The sequence below is a fragment of the Manacus vitellinus genome, unplaced genomic scaffold (assembly GCF_001715985.3).
Source record: "Manacus vitellinus isolate BGI_N305 unplaced genomic scaffold, ASM171598v3 scaffold_6_pilon, whole genome shotgun sequence".
Lineage (NCBI taxonomy): Eukaryota > Metazoa > Chordata > Aves > Passeriformes > Pipridae > Manacus > Manacus vitellinus.
Window position 1 is genome coordinate 38,927,357 of NW_021940750.1, and position 20,113 is coordinate 38,947,469.

At 41.1% G+C, this 20,113-nt stretch overlaps 1 protein-coding gene across 1 annotated transcript in view; it reads right to left on the reverse strand.

Moving 5' to 3' along the window:
- KIAA0586 (KIAA0586 ortholog) overlaps nucleotides 1–20,113 on the reverse strand; it is a 72,768-nt gene that overhangs the window by 12,173 nt on the left and 40,482 nt on the right. Inside the window, exons 28-29 of the mRNA XM_029964300.1 lie at nucleotides 18,091–18,230; nucleotides 13,154–13,241 (exon numbers count right to left, since the gene is read on the reverse strand). Of these exons, the coding sequence (XP_029820160.1) occupies nucleotides 13,154–13,241; nucleotides 18,091–18,230 (228 nt within the window). The remainder of the gene's footprint in view (nucleotides 1–13,153; nucleotides 13,242–18,090; nucleotides 18,231–20,113) is intronic.

Sequence of the window (20,113 nt, forward strand, 5' to 3'; positions counted from 1 at the left end):
TTGGCTGTGAAAACAGTCTGATACAAACCAGATGGGGACTCACTTGATGGGCAACACAAAGGAAAACAATTGGCTCATTCAACAAAGTCAGGCCACTGCCCCAGAGAATTACCAGAAGACAATAACAGTCAACCAGAGTTGATGCAAACAAGAAACAGCCATGTGGTTACGGTTTAAGGAATTGTTTCTCCTCAGACTAAACATAAAGTTTTGATTTCTAATTCTCATATTCATTAATTTCAGTCTCGTTTACAAGCCCCTTCTTCCTCCAAAGCCTTCCGTGTAATTCATTTACGTAGCACCAGCCTTCACACACCTACTTAAACAGGGAAAAAATACTGTGACAAAGGCAGCTATATTAATCCAACGTTTCCTGAGGAATGCCAAGACCACAGACAACTTTCTGAACCGTGGCAGAACAGCATTACAGATACACGGAGTGTTATTAGACACGTTTGCATGCATATGGCAATATATTTACTGATTCTTTTTTGATCTGAAATGCACAAAGCCCAGTAGGTCACATGCTGGGTGACCAGAGTACAGATAACTTCCAGTTTGGTGAAGAGTTCTTCTGGTTTCTTACTTAGGTTTCTTTTTTTTAAGAAGTCAACTTCAGATCAATTATGTTACCAAGTAACAGTTTTGTCAGGCTACAGTTAAAAGAAAAATAATTTATTGAAATAGCTATTACCAAACCTTTTTGAAGCAATCAAAAATTTAAAATTGGCTATTTCAGCCATAAGTCAAAAAAAATCCCCAGCCCACTCATTTTTAGAAGTTTGTAGAAGATTATGGTCCAAAATCTTAATTGCTCTTGCTGTTTTATTACAGGAAATATGGAAGTGACATGTGCAAAGGTATTTTGATTACAAATTACTTACAGAGATTGCACAATAAGTCAGAGCTCTAAGGGCCTTCTGCAATTTCACTCTCAGACCGAAAACATCTGAACTTTCTTTTCATTTACTTCAACCTATTCCCTCTGGCAGGCTCTGCTCTGTGGAGCTCCACACCAGTGTGAAAGGTGGGATGGCAATGCTCTGAAAGGCAGCCACATACCTGGGTACCTTGGGTGCCCAAGCAAGGGTGTCTGCAAAATGCAGTGACGTGGAGATGCTCTGGATACCCTTGGAAATCATAGGGTCCTGAGACCTGTCAGCTTTATCACACCACCACACCATGAAATCACAGAATGTTTTGGTCAGAAGGGACCTAAAAAACCATCCTGTTCCAACTCCCTGCCATGGGCAGGGACACCTTCCACTAGACCAGGTTGCTCCAAGCCCTCTCCAACCTGACCTTGAACCCTTCCAGGGATGGGGCAGCCCCAGCTTTTCTGGGCAACCTGTGCCACTGTCTCACCACCCTCAAAGGGAAGAATTTCTTCCTAACACCTCACCTAAACCTACTCTGAATGTATGGTTCTTATTTAACAGCTCACTCTGGATTAACAGAGAAAGGGAGTTTGTCCTTAAAGAAGTGAAGAAATCCCTACTGAATTAAGGAAGCAGAGAGTCAGGCCCTAATTGTCATCTCCAGTGGTTGTAGCTCTCAGCTGCTGTGGTTCCCAAGCCTGGGAGCATGGTTTTACTTCCAAAAACAAGACTGAAACGCAGCCTTGGCTTCATTCAAAACAAACCACCACATACTGTAGGTAGAAAAGTCAGGTTTTCCTCCAGTTTCCTGCCATAAGCACAGAGCCAACCCTCCAACAAAGCCGTTGTGTGCTGGGCTCTGTCTGAGCTCCAACATCTCTCCGGCGGAATCGCGAGGCCCATTTCCAAAAGCGCAGCCAAATTCCTGAACCCTCCACTGCAGGGCTGGGCTGTCACAGGGAAGATTTTGCCTGCAGTGCTGCTATTATTCATCTTTCACATCATATATATCGAGGTCAGACCGCATTTTTTTTTTTTACACACAGCTGAAATTTTGGGTTGAGTGTCACTGTTAGGTCGTTACGAGAAAATTCCAAACCTTAGGAACAGAACAGCCTTTATCCAGCCTTAACCTCGGAGATACTGCCTGTCGTGGCTGTGCATTAAAAGCAGATGAGAGAGGAGCAAAAACCTCTTTAAATCCCAGCTCTGCCTGCACAGGCAAACCCCAACTGCTCTTGTAAAAGTGGTTTTGGACATGGCTCATCAGAGAACGCCTCCACACCAAGTCCAGCTGGAGCAGGGGGAGGCACGGCTGCCCAGCCTCCCTTCAAGTGAGGATTCCAACAGGAAACTGCTCCCCCCGTTTCTCTTCTTTTTTAATCAGGAAGGAAGCTGCATCTTCAGAAACAAGCATTCCCTGGGTAATCTCCCTTGCTTGGCTGTCTCTAGGAGCGGGTCCAATTACTGAAATCAGCAACAAGAAGTTAATGGGGTATTTACACTGTAACTCCAACTAGTAAATATTTCCCATTTGTAATTCTGATTTGCGAAAGGGGGCACAATGGCAGCTGTTAAGTAAATTAAACAATTTTCTCAAGATCTGCAATTATGGTTTTAGGGTTATAAAAACACACTAAAAAAAATAAAAAGTCAGAAATTAAGCAACTCCCAAAAAATGCTTTTTACTTCTACTGAAGATAGAATGGCCTGACAAGGACCAACACTGCAGCTGTTACACTGTCTTTAAACAAACATAATTCTGCCTAGATCTTCCAATATGTAGTGCATAAAACAAGGTCATGACATGCAACCTTGAGATTATTACATTGCTGTAACAACCTGAGTTAGGATGGAGATCAGCAGATCAGTGCATAATAAGTCTAACCTGCTTCGATTGCTTAATTTTGAACCAAAACACAACTACAATTATACCAGACCCAGAAAATGTGAGATACACATTTTCATTGTTCACATATGGTCGATGATTTATTAATTTGTATTAATACTAAATGCCTATCTGCCTTTAGAAGAAAAAAGAGTTAATAGAAAGGCAAAGTCATGCCTTACACAAAGAGAAACAGTTACTTCCCTGCAGCCAAAGTATTGGGGGGAAAAAAATGCGTTTCACAGAACTGCTCCACATTTTGTGTCACACTCAACAACTTTCACCGAGTTTGTTTAGAACTGGGCTTAAAACAGTTCTTCTTTCTTTAAAAGCAAAACATAAGTTTTAGATTAGAGCAGAGCGACAACACAGATACAAAGGTTCTAAATCTAAATTAAGCTTTTCTAGGTGTAGGGTTTTTTTTTTCTCCCCTGAACGACAGCACTTGTGATAAAAACCAGAACACAGTAGTCCACAGACAAAATTTAACCCATCTCCATCATTCACTACTGCTCCTTGCAAACCCAGTCACCAGAAGCACATTTGTAAGTGGTATTTCAGAGATGAGGATTTGCTGTATTTTACTTACAAAGTGAGTTTTATGGAAGATGAAAAGGGTTTTGCTCAAGCTTTATGTTAGGACACGTTATTCCACACTATTACAAAACACAGCCCCACGTGCAGCCTCAGCAGTGAGCAACAGGTCATGCATGACAACTTTAATCTTCACCCACCAGTCCTTACCCTATTTTTAAGAAAAATGCTGCTTTGGCAGGCTGCATTTCTCTAAATCAGTATGTTATCAAAGAGTAGCATTACCATTATTTACATAGTATTCTTCATTTGGAAGACATCCTAGATAACATTTACTCCATGCTGTTGCTGTATTTGAAAGTCTCCTGGGCTCCTGGTCTTAAGAAATTAATCCCATGGGCACTGGAAACATGTAGTTATATTTAATTATAGGCAGTCTTTGTATCACTGTATTGAGAAGGTGGTGCTGGAAAAGCTTCTCTTTGCTGCATGAAGTACAGGGTCTGTTTACTCCTAAAGTGTCTGGAAAAATAAGAAAATAAAGTACCTAGTAATGCCACTGGTCACCAGCATGAAAACTGCCTGTCAGTCAAGCCCTTCCACAATATAATAAGCAGCAAAATTAAAAAAAATACTATTTGATTGTGGACACAAATCATCTAAATATCCATCTTTATTGGCTGGTTTGGTTTTCTTAATTCCCTTATTTTTTATTAATTACTTTTTTTTTTTTTGTAAATCCCCAATCTCCTTTGTAGAAGAGATTTGGGGGCAGATAGTGAGAATCTGGGGGTTATTCACCACTCACCTTAAGCTAACAACACTTGGCACACACACTCCTGTCCTAGTGATTTCTCTCCCCACACTCACACCTGGACCCTTCCAGGTTTTATGTGGTGCTTTAAAAAGCTGAACTGAGAGCAATTTAAGAACAGGTAAAGCTGAAGGGAGTCCAGCTGCCTCTGCCCAAGGCTCCCCAAACCCATCACAGCGGGGAAAGCAGAAGCTGCTCCTTCTGTTGCTTTGCTCTCCCACATACATGAGCCCCTGAATTATAAAGGGCAACATCTGCCTTCCCTGCCAACCAGAAAAATATAACAAACTCAGCACATACTGAAGAAATCAAACCTACATTTCTCCTATCACAGTGCTATATATGTTTCTCCAAGTTGAAATATGTGTTTGTAATACTCCTTGTCTTCACCTGTCACCACACAGTATCCAGGCAATGTGCTGCCAGCACCCAAAGGCAGCAAGACCTCCCACTCTGGTACTGATGCTTTTTATAAAAGAAACTAAAAAGAAAAAAAAAAGAGAGACAAGAGACCTACTTAAATGACCGTTCATCTAAGTAAGGATGGTCATCCTAGAAGATCTGCCAACAGAACTAACACAGTTGGCAGCAGGTCTACCTGAGAGAGCTGGAATGGTTCCTGACTCCAGCTTAGCTGGCATGGATGTACCAGGCTGAAAATGAGAGTGACTGAGGAGTGTAAATATTTCTTATTCAGGAAACTGCCTTTGTGCTCTCTGTCAGTGGCTACAGCACGCTCCTGGAGGTAGTAACTCCAACCAAATGCCTTGCTGGATAAGAAAAAGGAAATGCTATTTCTTAGAATCACAGACTGGTTTGGGTTGGAAGGGACCATAAAGATCAGTTCCAACCCCCCTGCCATAGGCAGGGACTCCTTCCACTAGACCAGGTTGCTCCAAGCCTTGTCCAATCTGGTCTTGAACACTTCCAGGGATGGGGCAGCCAGAGCTTCTCTGGGCAACCTGTGCCAGGGCCTCACCACCCTCACAGGGAAGAATTTCCTCCTAAAATCTAATCTGAACCCGCCCTCTTTCAGTTTAAAACCATTCCCCCTTGTTCTGTCACTATCTGTCCATATAAAAAGTCCATCTCCCTCCTTTTTATATACCCTTAAGGCACTGGAAGGTGCTCTAAGGTCTCTCTTCTCATCTCAATCTGTTTCCATAGCAGAGGTGCTCCAGCCCCCTGATCACGTCTTGTTATAGTGACAAGAGGCACATCACTTAGAACAACCAGGAATCTCAATTTAAATTCATTTACCATCCCTGCTAACAAACAGGCACGTGAATTAAAGCAGTACAAGACCATAAAAATCCAATGCCTCTTCACAACATTATGACAGACGATGATGTGCAAAGGGACTTCAGACTCAATTATATGTCTATAAATGAGCAGCAGGTTCAGGAGAGAGTGTTCTGATCCTTTTCCATGACCTACCACAACACACAGGCCACAGAACAGCTGAGCACACTTACTTTCTAGAGGCACATCAGTTCTTTCTTATTAAACCATGGGCTCAGAGCTGTGGAACCACTAATTTGTGAGAAACTTCTCCCTCCAGAGAAGAACTAACTGGAAACAGCCCTGGGGCTGATGTAAGCATTAAGTACATGGGGAGTCTCTGTCCTTAGGTGGCTTGCCCAAGCCCATTAATTTTTTGTGTGTGTCCCCCATTTATATAAGCAATGTTTGCATGAAAGGGGAAAGCAGGTCAGCCTAGTCAGCCTGCTACCATCTGCTTTTATTCAGAGCTGCTCAAGATCAGTGCCAGTGGGATCAGTGCCCATTAAAGGGGTTTATTGTGTGTGTTTATATTTTGCTCTTTACAATGAAGGCAACAGCAATTACTGTAAGTTTGTAAAAGTGCATACAAATCATAATCCTCAATACAAAGCTGCTTCAGTGAGATCCCAGCGTGTTTACCAATCCTAGGCAGGCTGAAGGAAAGGCTGCCCTGGCACAGCAACTTCCATAGACTGGGCAGGAGTGTGTGAGTGTCCAGGAGATCTGAGACTGTATTTAATACATGTTACCAAGATCATCCTCTGCTTGCAATCCACAGCAACTCCAGCTGATCCACCACCACATGAGAATCTTACACAAAAGGAAAAGCATCACATTGGAGCCTGACCCCCAGACAGGCTGACAATAGGTGGATTTATACAACTAAAACTGGAGCTGGTGAGACATCAAAGGTAGGCTGCCAAAGTGGAAATAGCAATTTAGGGCTCTCAGCTAATACATTCCAATTCTTAAGAGTGGATATGCAGCACCAAGAGGTGTCCTCCTTTTAATAAGAATTCTGCCTAGAATATGCCTGGCCCCTAGAGACACAAATTACCAAAAAAACCCCAATCAATCAAATAATCATTAAAAAAACCCTGAGTGGCCAAAAGGGATAAAAAGGGAAGATATGGAGAATTGCAGTGGTGCTGCAGCTTAGCAGAACTCCCTGGCAGCCTGGACAGGTTCCAGCAGGTTGTCACAAATGTCTGAAAAGTAAATGCAATTATGAAGTAATTTTTTTAAAAAAAATTCTAATTAATTTGGAAGTGAAACCCTTTACATTATTAAGACATACTTTAGAACAGAAGGCCCTGAGAACCCCCTGGTGTTGTGTGATGTGATACAGGCAGCTGATGCTCAGCAGGCACCTGGACTGGAAATCACATTTAGAGGTAAAAAGTGATGGGACAAGGGTGAATGGTTTCACACTGACAGAGAGTAGATTAAAGTTAGATATTAGGAAGAAACTCTTACTATATTGCTGGTGAGGCCCTGGCACAGGTTGCTCAGAGAAGTTGTGGACTCCCCATCCTTGGAAGTGTTCAAGGCCAGATTGGATGAGGCTTGGAGCAACCTGGGCTAGTGGAAGGTGTCCCTGCCCAAGGTAGGGGGGTGGAACTGGATGATTCTTCCAACCCAAACCAGTCTGTGATTCTATGATTCCATGAAAAAGGACAAATTCCAAACATACACTGGGTGCTTTATGCAGCAGTGCCATGAGTTTTCAGTTTACCAGCATGGAAAAGAGACTGGTCCCTCATTATTTTCACATTACAGCCCCCAGCTATGAGTGAAATATGAGGCTTAATTCTGATGTTGCCCTGAACTCTAGTTTATGATTTATAAAAAGCACTTCGAGGGATGCCACAGGTCACTGGATCAGATCACCTGCAGTCTTTCAAAATCTAGGCTTGAAGAGAGAATCAGATGAGATTTTGGAATATTTACTTTGAGCCCCAGTAAATCTGAAAAAAAAAGTAAAAAATTCTAGTATTTGACAGTTTCCATAGAAAGTAATACTTTAAGTGGTGATCATGTCACTTTGAGTAAGTTTTTCTTTCCCTCTCTGCCCAAAAAACCCCAGCTGGTGCTGGAATTCACTGAAAATCCTTACTGCTGTGTACAGACCAGAGGAGGGGACTGGTACAGGAATACACCCTTGAACCTCAGCAAAATAAGTGTATTTAAACACAAAGATCTGATCAAAACAGAGAAAGAAGCAACTGTGAACTGCTTTCACCTGCTCCAGCACTGGGGCAACAGCTGTCAGTGCCACCTCCTGGACTTAAAACTTCTGGCCAGGAACATTCCTTAAGCCCACACTGGAAGATTTCCTGCTTTTATTCTTGTTGCTGTATGAAAAATGCAAAATACCTTCCCCTCCAGAGATTCCCCACACTGACACTCAACAGAGCACAGCACTGGATTCTCAGGAGGACTGGATGAGGATACAGAAAGCTGTGCAGACTTCATGAGGGGTGTGAAGCATCACCTGTACAGACAGGCACCAGGGGAAGACTGAAAAGGGAAGTTTTCTGCCTCTGCACAAACCTCCCACAGCCAAAGCCTCAGCACAAGGTCACAGCAATGTCACTGCAGCAGTGAGGGAGCTGTGTCCCTCTGTGACACTTAAGGAGGGCTGCAGGAAGAGAAGAACTAACTCTCAGCCTCTTAGAAGCAGAAGGAAATTGCCAAGTGAACAAAAAACTAATGCATGTAGATCCAAAAGAAAAGGTCCAGGTCATATGTGGTGTGGAACTGGCCTCCAGAGGGGAATGGATTCTCCCTGAGCACGGCACTCAGCAGGAAACCCTCAGACTGCAGGGTAATATCAGCCTGCCTTGTACAATCTTCTTTAAATATAAACTGTGTCTTCTTGGTTGGTTTTTTGTTTGTTTGTTTGTTTTTGTTTGTTTTGGTTTTGTTTGGGTTTTTTTGTTGTTGGGGTTTTTTTGGTGTTTTTTGTTTGTTTGTTTGTTTGTTTGTTTTTTTATTTCTCCATCTGATTACTTGGATTTCAATTCATTTATGTGCCTCAGAAAATCAAACGACATTCTAGGAGTCTAAAAAACATACCAGAGAGAGTCGTGCTTCACCTGCTTGTAGTTCCTATTCTTTACAACTTCAGTACAAGTAAATGAGGGGAAGAAATTCCTCTATGAGAGCAGAGGATCATTTTCCAGAAAGAGATCTTTTGGGATCTCTTTTGGGTAGAAAGGTGTGCACAATCCCATGAGACCCACAGCAGCTCTTGGAGCTTGGCTCCTCATGACCCAAACTTGAAGCAGCAGAGCACACCCCCAGCAGCAGCACATCACTGTCCACAGCAACAATCCTGCACAAGACTTTGCCTTAATCTATGGAAAAAATCACACTTCTGCTTTAACATTTTGTCTGAAAAAGAACTGAAGTAACTCGGTGGGAAAAGAAGCAACCACAGATATAAATGACACTTGTTAATGGATAAGTTATACTTACAAAAGCCAAGAAATTAAAAACTCCTGCTCCAAAAATGTACTATAACACAGTACTTTTCGTACTTACAGTAATTCAAACTAGAAACTCTCAAGCATGGCTACTGAGGATTTTAGGTGGAATGTTATGCAAAATGCACACTTATTACTCAGATGTGTTTTCTACTGTGTGGGCTATCGTGTAACTCCTATGGACACGTGCAGAATAACCAAAAACTCCTCGAGAACTGGTGTTCTAATCCACTCGGAGCACCTAAAAGCTGATGACTACTTATAGAAAACACAGAGTTTCTGCAGGAAATGCGAGTTTGCATTTCCTGACTTCCCCAAACATAAAATATATTAACTGAATGATGTCCATGAGCCACCTGATAGCAGAGAGGTAACTGGATGGGAAAACCAGAGGTAAAATAGACCAGAAACATCCCTGGAAGTGTTCCAGGCCAGGCTGGATGGAGCTTTGAGCAACCTGGTCTAGTGGAAGGTGCCCCTGCCCACGACAGGGGGTTGGAACTGGATGATCTCTAAGGTCTCTTCCAAGCTAAACCATTTTATGATTTGAATTCTGAAGAAGCACTGAAAAACTTACACAAACCTCTGGCAGGGCACTTGCTTGAAGAATGCCATAATTACAGCTAAGTGATTTCATGACTTCAATTTCCAAGATCTCCTCTCAGAAAACAGCTGAATTCAAAGAGCTACACACACACACACACTTTTTCTGCCCCTCAGGTTGTGGTGGTTCCCTCCACAGTGTGGAAGAAGAACAGCTCTGCTTTGCTTCACCAGCTGCTGTTTTCAGGGTGGGATGGAGAATCCTCAGCAAAAGCCTTCCAGTGAAATTCAGGCCAAAGAAAGAAACAGCAGGATATTAAGGCAAAAGTAAACTTTCTATAGAACAGTCATTGAGTTTGACCAAAACAGTTCCAGTTCTAAGAAAAAAAAGAAAGACCTTTAGCCTTATCCTAATCTTCTTCCTTCCTTGAAGCATCTGGTACAGATTTGCCTCACGCCACAATAGTTTTAAGAAAAAATAACCCAAAACCTAACTCAGAGCAATTCCTGGCTGAAGAAGAGAGACAAAGAAGTATTTAGTTATGGCCATATTTTCAGTATTACAGCTTTCAGTACAGCATCCTGTCAATGTTGACACAGAAGCAGCCCATTTTCAGTGCTGAACAAGGACCATGGAAGCTTTATTTTTTCTATACAGATTGTTTTAAAGGCTTCTTGTTGTCTTATTCATGTATTGCACAGATCATCTCCTCCACAAGCAATTGTGCAACCTCTCTGTGGCAACAAAGCCAATTCCTTAGTGTCCCAATATTACTTTCCCAGCTACTTATGGCTGCCTGAGTATAATTCACCAGCTGGAGATAGAAAGGAATTACTACCATGAAGTTCTGCTCTCTAGGTCACATTTTGAGAGTCTGTGCTGCAGAAAAAATAATTAAGCGAAGATACATCCACCTCTGGTTCTGAGCTGCTCTTATTAAAGTTTAAAAACACTCTGCAGTCAAACATTGCCACCTGCTCTTTCATTTTAATTTTAAAAATTCTGAATCCCTTTAATGTAAGCCCGAAAATGCTTAAATTCTGGAAATATGTGCATTCACCAACCACAACAATTACTATCATATTAAATGCATGAAGATGTATGAAAGAACAGTACAAAGATTAAAGGGTATTATAAAGCCAAAAATATATATGCATGTATATTATGTACTACAACTCTGTGTTTTCAAACCACTGTCTCCACTATGTCTAGAGAAGGCACACATTTCAATTAATAATACATTCAGGCTTGATTTTCAGCTGTAACTTTCAGGAGACTTTACCCTTTCAGGCATGATATTGTAGCAGTCCTACTGAACTTCAGCTTTCATTAGAAGCCATCAATCAACTTTCCTTCAGTAAAAACACATGTTCAGTGCAGACCACAAGAAATTTTTAAACAACAAAAGAAAGTTCTATAATATATATATATATATATATATATGTATGTATATATATATATATATATATTCATAGCCATTGAAAGATGAATCAAATATTGGCATGTATTTATTATTTAAGTAAAAATGGCTTTTTTCTTACATCCAACTTTAGGTCCAAAACCATTTCCCTTTTCTCCCAGCACTCTGAACTCACACTTCATCTCAGGGCTTTAGATTTCCTAAGCTCTACCAATCCAACCACTTACCCTTTAAACTCCAAAAAACTACCTTAGTGATCCTGTCTCCGAAATGCTTCTCCACTTCCAGGGAAGTATTTCTTGTCCCTTGCTATTCCAGTGAAGGCCACCATCTGACATGAAGTTTTTATAAACAGGGTGCTTTGAACTTACAGCAACAGATGTGCTTGATTTTAAAATGTTGTATTTACTCAAACCCACCTACACTTATCATGTTGCAAGTTTTCCTTTTTCTTTCAAATGCTTCTTATTAATTTTTTCCCCTGAACTTTTTGCCTGATTAAGTTCTCTGTGGTGAAGCTCATGGAGACAAGACCTTCTGGTTAACACTGACAGACAGTTGTTTCCATTTCCAAACCCTCTAGATTTTTATTGGCTCATTAAATATGTATGCTTTGAATGAGATTTAAATGATCCTGGTATATAAATCACTAAATCATCTTTCTTTTTTTTTTTTCTTTTGATTCTCTCAAAGAAAATTGACTACTGCCATCTCCTGGTCACACATTTTCAGCTGACACACAGACACAGTTGGACTGTGCCCAAATTCCTCGTGTTACAGTATAGGGAAATGTATAGGGAAATACCAGACATGCACTAAGTTGTGCCACTTCAGTTCTGTCAGCTTTTCCACTAATTGTCCACAGATAATTTTTACATTATTCATAACTTTCTTCATATGCAAACCACGGTTTTGAAATGAGGTTCCAACAACACTGGCCTAGGGCTTTTCTTACCACTTATTATAAATATTTGAAGCAAAATAATTCCCTCGGAATTCTAATTCGAAGAGATGTTTTCTTAAAAAAAAATTAAATGGAAGAAGTTCAAAGAATTATTTTTAAAAGGGCTTGAAGGAAGAATTTGTCTGTGCTAGGGTGGAGCAATTATAATTGGATATATTGTAGACATGCAGGTTTTTAGATTCCTGTTCTTAGTGTGTAAGATTAAAACTGCTACATATCTCACACCAGCACCTCCACAAAGTTCTTATCTGCTGAAACAATTAAACATGGCAGTAATGTGCACAGTTTATGCTATTCCAAACTGACTTGAACCACAATAAACAAAAGATATTCTCTCCCCCTCTTTCATCATCCTTAACTCTTTCAACAAACACTGTTAAGTAATCTCCAAAAATAGCACAGATAATGCCGAGTGTCCTTCACTAAAGAAAATTATTATCTGTTACACACCAGCTTAAAGCCCATCTCAAACCAGGTCCTTTTAACGCTGAAAATCTATATTTTTTTCCCACATTTGCATGGTCTTAACTTACTACTACTTTTCAGTTCTTGTGTAGCACCCCTGCATTTTCTCTCATGTAGGAACCACTCCCTTCTATCACAACATCATGAATATCTCATGTGCTGAACAGCATTCTATAAAGCAATTAAGATTCAGTTGACTACACAAGATGCACATTGTAATGCTCCTGGCAAGCACAAATTTAAATAAATACTTAATTACAAGGATTTTGATGACTTACATACAAATACATTTAATAGAATCAGAGAATCCCAGAAGGGTTTGGGTTGGAAGGGACCTTAAAGACCATCCAGTCCCACCCCCTGCCATGGGCAGGGACACTTTCCACTATCCCAGGTTGCTCCAAGTCCTGTCCAACCTGGCCTTGGACACTTCCAGGGATGGGGCAGTCACAGCTTCTCTGGAAAACCTGTGCCAGGGCCTCACCACCCTCACAGGGAAGAATTTCTTCCCAATATCCAAGCTAACCCTGACCTCTGTCAGTGTGAAGCCATTCCCCCTTGTCCTGTTACTCCAGGCCCTTGTCCAAAGTCCCTCTCCAGGTCTCTTGGAGATCCTTTAGGTACTGGAAGGTGCTCTAAGGTCTCCTTGGAGCCTTCTCTTCTCCAGGCTGAATTTCCAATCCTTTGAGTGCACCCCAACAATATCATATCTATATACACATATACACACTATGCACACACAAATGCTTGGAAACTTTGTAGTAATAAAAATCAGATTTTAAAAAATCAGAACTTTATTATACATCAGTATACAACAATATTTAAAAGTGATGTGCTTAACTGAGAGAACTGTTTGCTTATTGACAAAATTTACCTGCTTGTTGCATCTCTTCAGACATCCTTCTCACAAGGATAACTCGTGGTCTCACAGTCTCAACTTGTGCAGCTCCTTGGCTTTCCTCCTGTGTATCACACATTAAAACCATATTACAAACCTGACTTCTGATGTACAAGCACAGCAAGATTACATGGAGCTTCAAGAAACATCCAAAGAGGTTTTTAAAAGATTCATTAAAGGATATGCATTTGTTCTCCTTCCTTTTGACTTCAAAAGAATTCAGCTCTCAATCAGCCTATTGCATTGTTATTCCCTCTGGACAAACATCCTGGGAGCAGTAGGTATGGATGGCAAAGTGCCATTTAGACCTGAAGACACAGGAGACCCTCAATTTTTACTCAAAGCATGTGGTGGAAAGAACATACTATTTCCCTGGCTTTCTTCAATATCCAGGACTTCTCCCTAGGTATTATCCTCCTGACTAACAAGAGAAATTTGAAAGGGAAAAGAAAAATATTAATTGGTTGGAAAACCCAGGTCAAGTCTAAAATTTATTTCCTTGGCCCAGTTTTTAAAACCATTTTCTATTCTTGCTGAAATGCTCTCCAGGACCCAGGTCTGCAACAACGCTGCAGGGAAAGTTTTTAGAAGCAACAAATGCTTTGCATGTTAAAAAGGGAGACATTTGTCAAGTTTGCTTGTTATCTTACGTGTTAACTGGAAGAGGAATTGTGTCCTGAGGACATTCCATTACAAGTAGACAGGAAATATAAGTGCAAAACACAGTCGTGGAGTTCTAGAATCACAGAATGGTGTGGGCTGGAAGGGACCTTAAAAATCATCCTGTTCCAACGCCCTGCCCTGGGCAGGGACACCTTCCACTAGACCAGGTTGCTCCAAGGCTCTTCAAACCTGGCCTTGAACCCTTCCAAGGATTGGGCAGCCACAGCTTCCCTGGGCAACCTGTGCCAGGGTCTCACCACCCTCACAGCCAAGAATTTCTTTCTAAGACCCCACCTAACCCTGCCCTCTGTCAGTTCAAAACCAGTGCCCCTCGTTCTGTCACCATCTGCCTACCTAGAAGAATGAAGCGTTTTCTTAAGACAGACAAATTTGATTTCATCAGTTATTCTGTTGATTCCATGGATGAATATAAGTTGGTTTTTTTTATGAAGCCTTAAGGAGGAACACAAGAAAGACCATATGTGTTTGCATATCACACAGCATGTGGAGCCCATGGAAAGAACTGCTCTATGACTTCAGGGAAAATGATATGCCCTGAGAAGCAGTGGCACTGCTGTTCTCTTGAAGATCTCATGACACAGCACCAGGGGCATTTTGCTCCCCTCCTCCAAAAGCTAAAAAGGAAGAAAAAGCTAAAAAGGAAGAGAAGGAAAGAGAAAGGAAAGCAAGAGAAACCCTCCACTATTTGTGGAGGCCATGAGCCAAACAGCCAAAAGTATTAACGAAAATAAGAAAATTTTTATGTCTGGCAAACATGGTGCCAACTCTGTGATCAGGGCTTCCCATTTTTTTTCAGTTAACACCTGCCTCTGATGGTATCAGGAATCTCAGCAGTGAGGACACTGCTTCTCATGCAGTTAACAACCATTTAAGCCAACGGGGTAAAAACCAGAAGGAACAAAAAGAAAAACTATTCAGTGTCACCACTGACTGGGGTACCTCTGCCACCACGATGTTGTCCAATTCTGTTCATCATTTAAAGTGCACAAGGTGAGAAAGTGCTGAGATTATTTTCTGAAAGCAGAAAGGTCTCGTGGAAAGGTGATTGAAAGCCACCAAGGCTACAGAACATTAAATGTCAGCAGCAAAACAGGATCCATTGTGGGGTCCATTTCCAAATGGGTCCATTTCAAGTGTGGGTTTTTTTTTTGTTGTTGTTTTCTTTTGCATTTTTAATAGGATGAACCAAAAACCAGTTTAAACTGAACTGAGGTGCAAACATTAGTTGGGAGATAACGTATTCATAACCTACAATTATGCATTCCTGAAGATTAAAAAAGCCATGTCTTTTGAAATACTAAAAAATGAAAGCTAATGAGAATACCACAGTGCCAATCCCACTTAAAAAATGTGGATTGTACAAAAACATTCATACTTATAAAAGCATATCATGAAAATATTTTGCAACCAAATGATTCTCTAAGATTTTAACAATGCATTTGGGGCTTCAGATGATTTAGATTTACCACCTTTGGAATGTTCAGCCACGCAAATATGACTTCAATGTTGCTGTCCCTCCCGTGATCAAAATGATTTATTTAGAATAGAAGAGCCCAGCTTCCTCCCAGTCATTCTCCTGCTTCTTAGAGCTGAGAGCAGAGGGGCAAAGTGGCCACAAATAACAGTCAATTCCTGTATTGTTGCACAAGAACGGACAGAAGGGGTCAAACTGAAGATGCATTTAGTCTGGCTTTCTGTCTGACAGTGGCTAAAAGCACATATAAATCTAAAAAAACCCCAAAATTATCTAATGCTAGAAATGGAGGAGCAGCCAAGGAATTTGGGTAGATAAGAGAATTCCTATATGACTTAAACTGTTTGTTTTGGAGAGAGTGACCACACAGATTTCATGACTAAAAGGCATTTGCCTGTGCCCTACATGAAAATTCAGTGCTCTTTCTGCTGGTCAAAACCTGATCTACACACCAGTGCCAGGGAGCAAACAAGTGGTACATAGATGACCCCTGACATAAGGATCCTGTTTGGACAGACTGCAGGAACCACCCAAGCTTTGCCACAACAAACCCCAACATCCAGGAAGATCATTCCCAGTTAAATCAGGACAAAGCTCTACCAAGGCTGGCTGGACCCTGCCTGAAATAGTGTATTTTCTTCAGGTCTCTCAGCAAACTTTGCTCCTGAATAGATTTGTCTCCTGGCTTTGTGTGTAGGTGATACAGTTTAACTTCAGTGAAGGCAAACACTGCCTGCAGATGGAAAACAAGATGAGAAGCAACTGATGTGAGAGTCAGTGACTAACCTGGGAGGAAATCTTTCAAGAAGTTTAAAGCGATTATTTTCCTTAAACATTGCACACAATGAATGAATCATTCTGAAAGCCTGAGTAGCTCCTGCTCTCCTAAGCTGGTATTATGTTCCCAGAAAATCTGATTCCTCCAGGCAGGTGACAAAGCAGATCCAGCCGTGGAGCAGAACACAGATGCCATCCCTAATTGAAAGGAGGGGAAAGGTTCATCACTGTCACATGGCAGAGAGATGCTGTCAAAACAAGCTTTCAAATCATCTGGTACAGGGATCATTTTTTTCTTTCAGAGAAGGATGTAGAAATCTAGCAGAGGATCTTATGGAAAACAGCTTTGCCCCATCCAGGAGGGATGTTTATTGTGATTATCACTTATAGGTATGGTCACATCAGAGAAGAGCTAAAAGGTGGGCCTGGGAGGAACACTGATCTGGAATCTTACATCAGGAATAAACACACACAGGAAGAGGTTGTTTTGTTGGGGGGGAAAGAAAACCAAACCTAACAAAACCACACAAAGTTAAGGGGTTTGGTTGCTTGGTTCGAAGGGAGGGTGAGTTTTACATGCCAGCAGGCAAAAAAGAAGGCCACACTAAGGGTTCAGATGCAAGAAAAAGTTTCTGAAGATAAGATAATGTATAACTATCTACATATAAAGTGATAGCCAATATATAACTGTATATTTTCTGTGACAGACACTGTGTCAGATCACCTCAGATTTCTTGCATAGGTAAGACCATGTACATGGGCAATCTTACACACAGTAAACTATTATTTCCCTGTATCTAAAAAAGTAAAAATCAATCCTAACCCCATCAGCTGAGTATAAGATGCAGGTATCACTGTATTCTTTACCACAGCTAATGGGGCTAAAAAAGGAAACATGTTTTATCCCCTCTGTCCCCATTACTTTTGGCCAGTGAGACAAGAACAAGGATATGAGCTTCACCCCAACACACACAGCAGTCACAGAATCCAGTTTTGCCCATGAACAGTCATTCCAAGAAACAGTATGTTCTGGTGATCTCAAAGTGAAAGAGGTGTGACATTTAAAATCCTCTTCGAAGATGCAACACTTCAGGTGATACATTTAAGGACTGCTCAGACACCAATGGCATCAAGGCTCAAAATCATAAAGCCAAACGTGGCAATGTGGGTTATAACATGGCAAAGTCAGGTGAATAAATGATACTTTAGGTTATTCTATATAGAAAACCAGGGAAGGCCAGAATTTATCCATGAACACAGCAACCACGGTAATACATAATTACTTTCAAACACCCTCTGAAGCTTCACATATTAGAGAGCAGTCTGCCACCTCATTTTTAGCTTTTGCCACTTGTTATTTGAATTTATCCCCAGTTACCAAGTAAACCATCATCTCTAGGTAACAGCACATACTAATAAAAAAAAAATTAGCTGTCTAGGTTTGAAGCAGAGATCAATAGGATGTTCCTCTACCTTTAAGTGTTCTGAGGAACATTATCCTTTACTGCCTTTCCAACCTTGCCCCTATTAGGACAAATGAAGCTCCTGAAATGCTGAATCAGTGGGTTAGAACTTCTGAGGCCAAATCCCTCATTGCTGCTACCTCTCCTGTATACCCATGATGTTATTCTTCTGTATGTGAAGCTCTGTGCCCCTAAAGCATTGGAATGCCCCATCTGAACTGAGTATCAGATCAGTATTAGATGCTGTGAGAGCAGTGAAGCCGTGAGGAAGTGCAGAAAAGGTAAAAAGAGAAGGTCTGAGCCTGGCAGAAAGGGTATTGTAAGGATTTGCCACAGGAAACACAATCATTTTTATTACACACATGTAGTTCTGACTTCAATTTCTCAGCTGAACGTGTCACTTAAAATGCAGCAGTTCTGTGATGTCAGGCACGACAGTGGAATAGGAAAATCTGTTTTCCAAGGTTACAGTTTGCTCCTTCTGACTAGTCACAGAAAGAATCCTTTCAGCTCACCTGGGACAGATCCTCTGAGAGAGATGTCACTGTGCAGCCTGGCTGGGCTGCTTGCAGAGAGGGATTTGAAGCTGGCTGCGATTCCAGCTCAGCCAAAAGCATCGGACCACGACTTGTATCTGCATCTCCAAGAATTTCTGCTGAGAGAAAAAAGTTCCTTGATGAGCCAGAGCAATAATTTCCTAGTCAAGTGCTGTAGCAGAATGTGCAGCCTTTCAAAATGCAACAGTGCAACATGCAGTGTTAAAGAGAGTGATTTCCTCCTTACATGGCCTTTTGTACAGCCCTTAAACTGTTCTTGTGGGAACAAAAAAGAAATAAGAGTCTGTGGAAATTGAAAAAATAAATCAGTTTTATCATCTGTAGATTTCTAATGGGGCAGCATTTCTGAGAGTTTCAGAGCTGTACAGTTCATCATACCTTGTATGCTTAATGAGCTTTATCCTACTTACTGGAAAGAGACTGGAAAGGATTCTTCAGGAAATTATTAAAAGAAACCTGTGCATAGTCTATTTTAAAGGGATAATTTGCTCTCTAATCCAGCATTTATCATGCTTTTGCAGCCTGCAAGTATGTGAAGCATCTTTATGAAAAATGTACTGACAGCTCCTGAACTAACTTTAGCCTTCTGCTATCATACAGAGCCAAGGAACGAATTTTAAGCCTAATTAACTATAATCATTGCTTAATTAACTGTAATTATTGTTCACTTTAAGACTGCATGTGCCACATTTCATTTGCATGTTGGTTTTTATGTCTATGACTTTAAGCACTGAAAACAAGGATTTATAAATGAAGGACTGATCAGGAAGATGCTGTTGGGTATCTGCATGAGCAACACCTACTCCATCCTACAAATGGACATCATGTTTCCATAACACAAATAAAAACTGGGCACAAAACTGAAAATAACCCAGAGACGAGACACACAACCCCCAAATTTTTTACAGATACATCTGTGAGCGACTCATTCTGAGAGAGAAACTGAGTATCCACTGCAAGGTTCTGTGGACAGAGAGGCACAGCCTGAAATATGTGAACTTGGACAGCCAGTGGTGTAACAATTATTTAATTGTAGCCCTAAAAATAACTGTCCAATAAAATGATGGGCCTCCACTGCAGCTGTTGTGGCCATCAGGAAATAGGTGATTTGACTGGCAATCTCACATACCAGTGGTCAGATCAAAAAGATTTGGAAGGAAAGTGGAAACAATCAGGGATCATTCCCTTCCCCCCTCCACCGTGCCCTCCCTCCAAGAAGGGATTGTTTCCTATTCAGCATTGACTTCACTAACAAAAGGACTTGGAAACAAGATTTTCTGTTCCTCCCTGATAGGAAAACACTCTTGCCTTGAAAGCAGACCTGAGCTTTTACACAATGATGTTTCCTTAGCAATGCAATGAATACTGTGCTGTGTTCGGAGGTGGGGAGGGAGAGAAGCTAAACTATAAATCATGAGAATGCAACACAGCTCAGTGTGGGATTATTACAGATTCTGTGAAAGCACAGGGCAATTCCCCTATGGTAGTTAGTCCAGGGCACTTGTCTCCTCTCAAAAAAATACTAAAATAAAAACAATACTATGAGATTTTGAGAAATGAGCTTAAAAAAATCAGCGGAGAAACACATTGTTTGTAGATTATCATCAAATGCAGGAGCTGGTTTGGTTTTGAAAAGTGTTAAGATATTTACAGGACAGTCAAAGGGCATGCTAAATTAAATAAAATAAATTAAAAAAAAGAAGATATAGAGGAGATAGAAACATGCCATGCTAGATCCAGCTATGGACAGTCTGGGTAAGGAGAAGATATCCCTAGGGACAGGTTCTCCCATTAACAGGCACCTTCTAACTCCATGGTCCTGAGCACTGTTAGAGACTTACAGAACCATGGAATCCCAGAAGGGTTTGGGTTGGAAGGGACCTTAAAGATCATCCAGTTCCACCCCCTGCCATGGGCAGGGACACCTTCCACTAGCTCAGGTTGCTCCAAGCCCCATCCAACCTGGCCTTGAACACTCCCA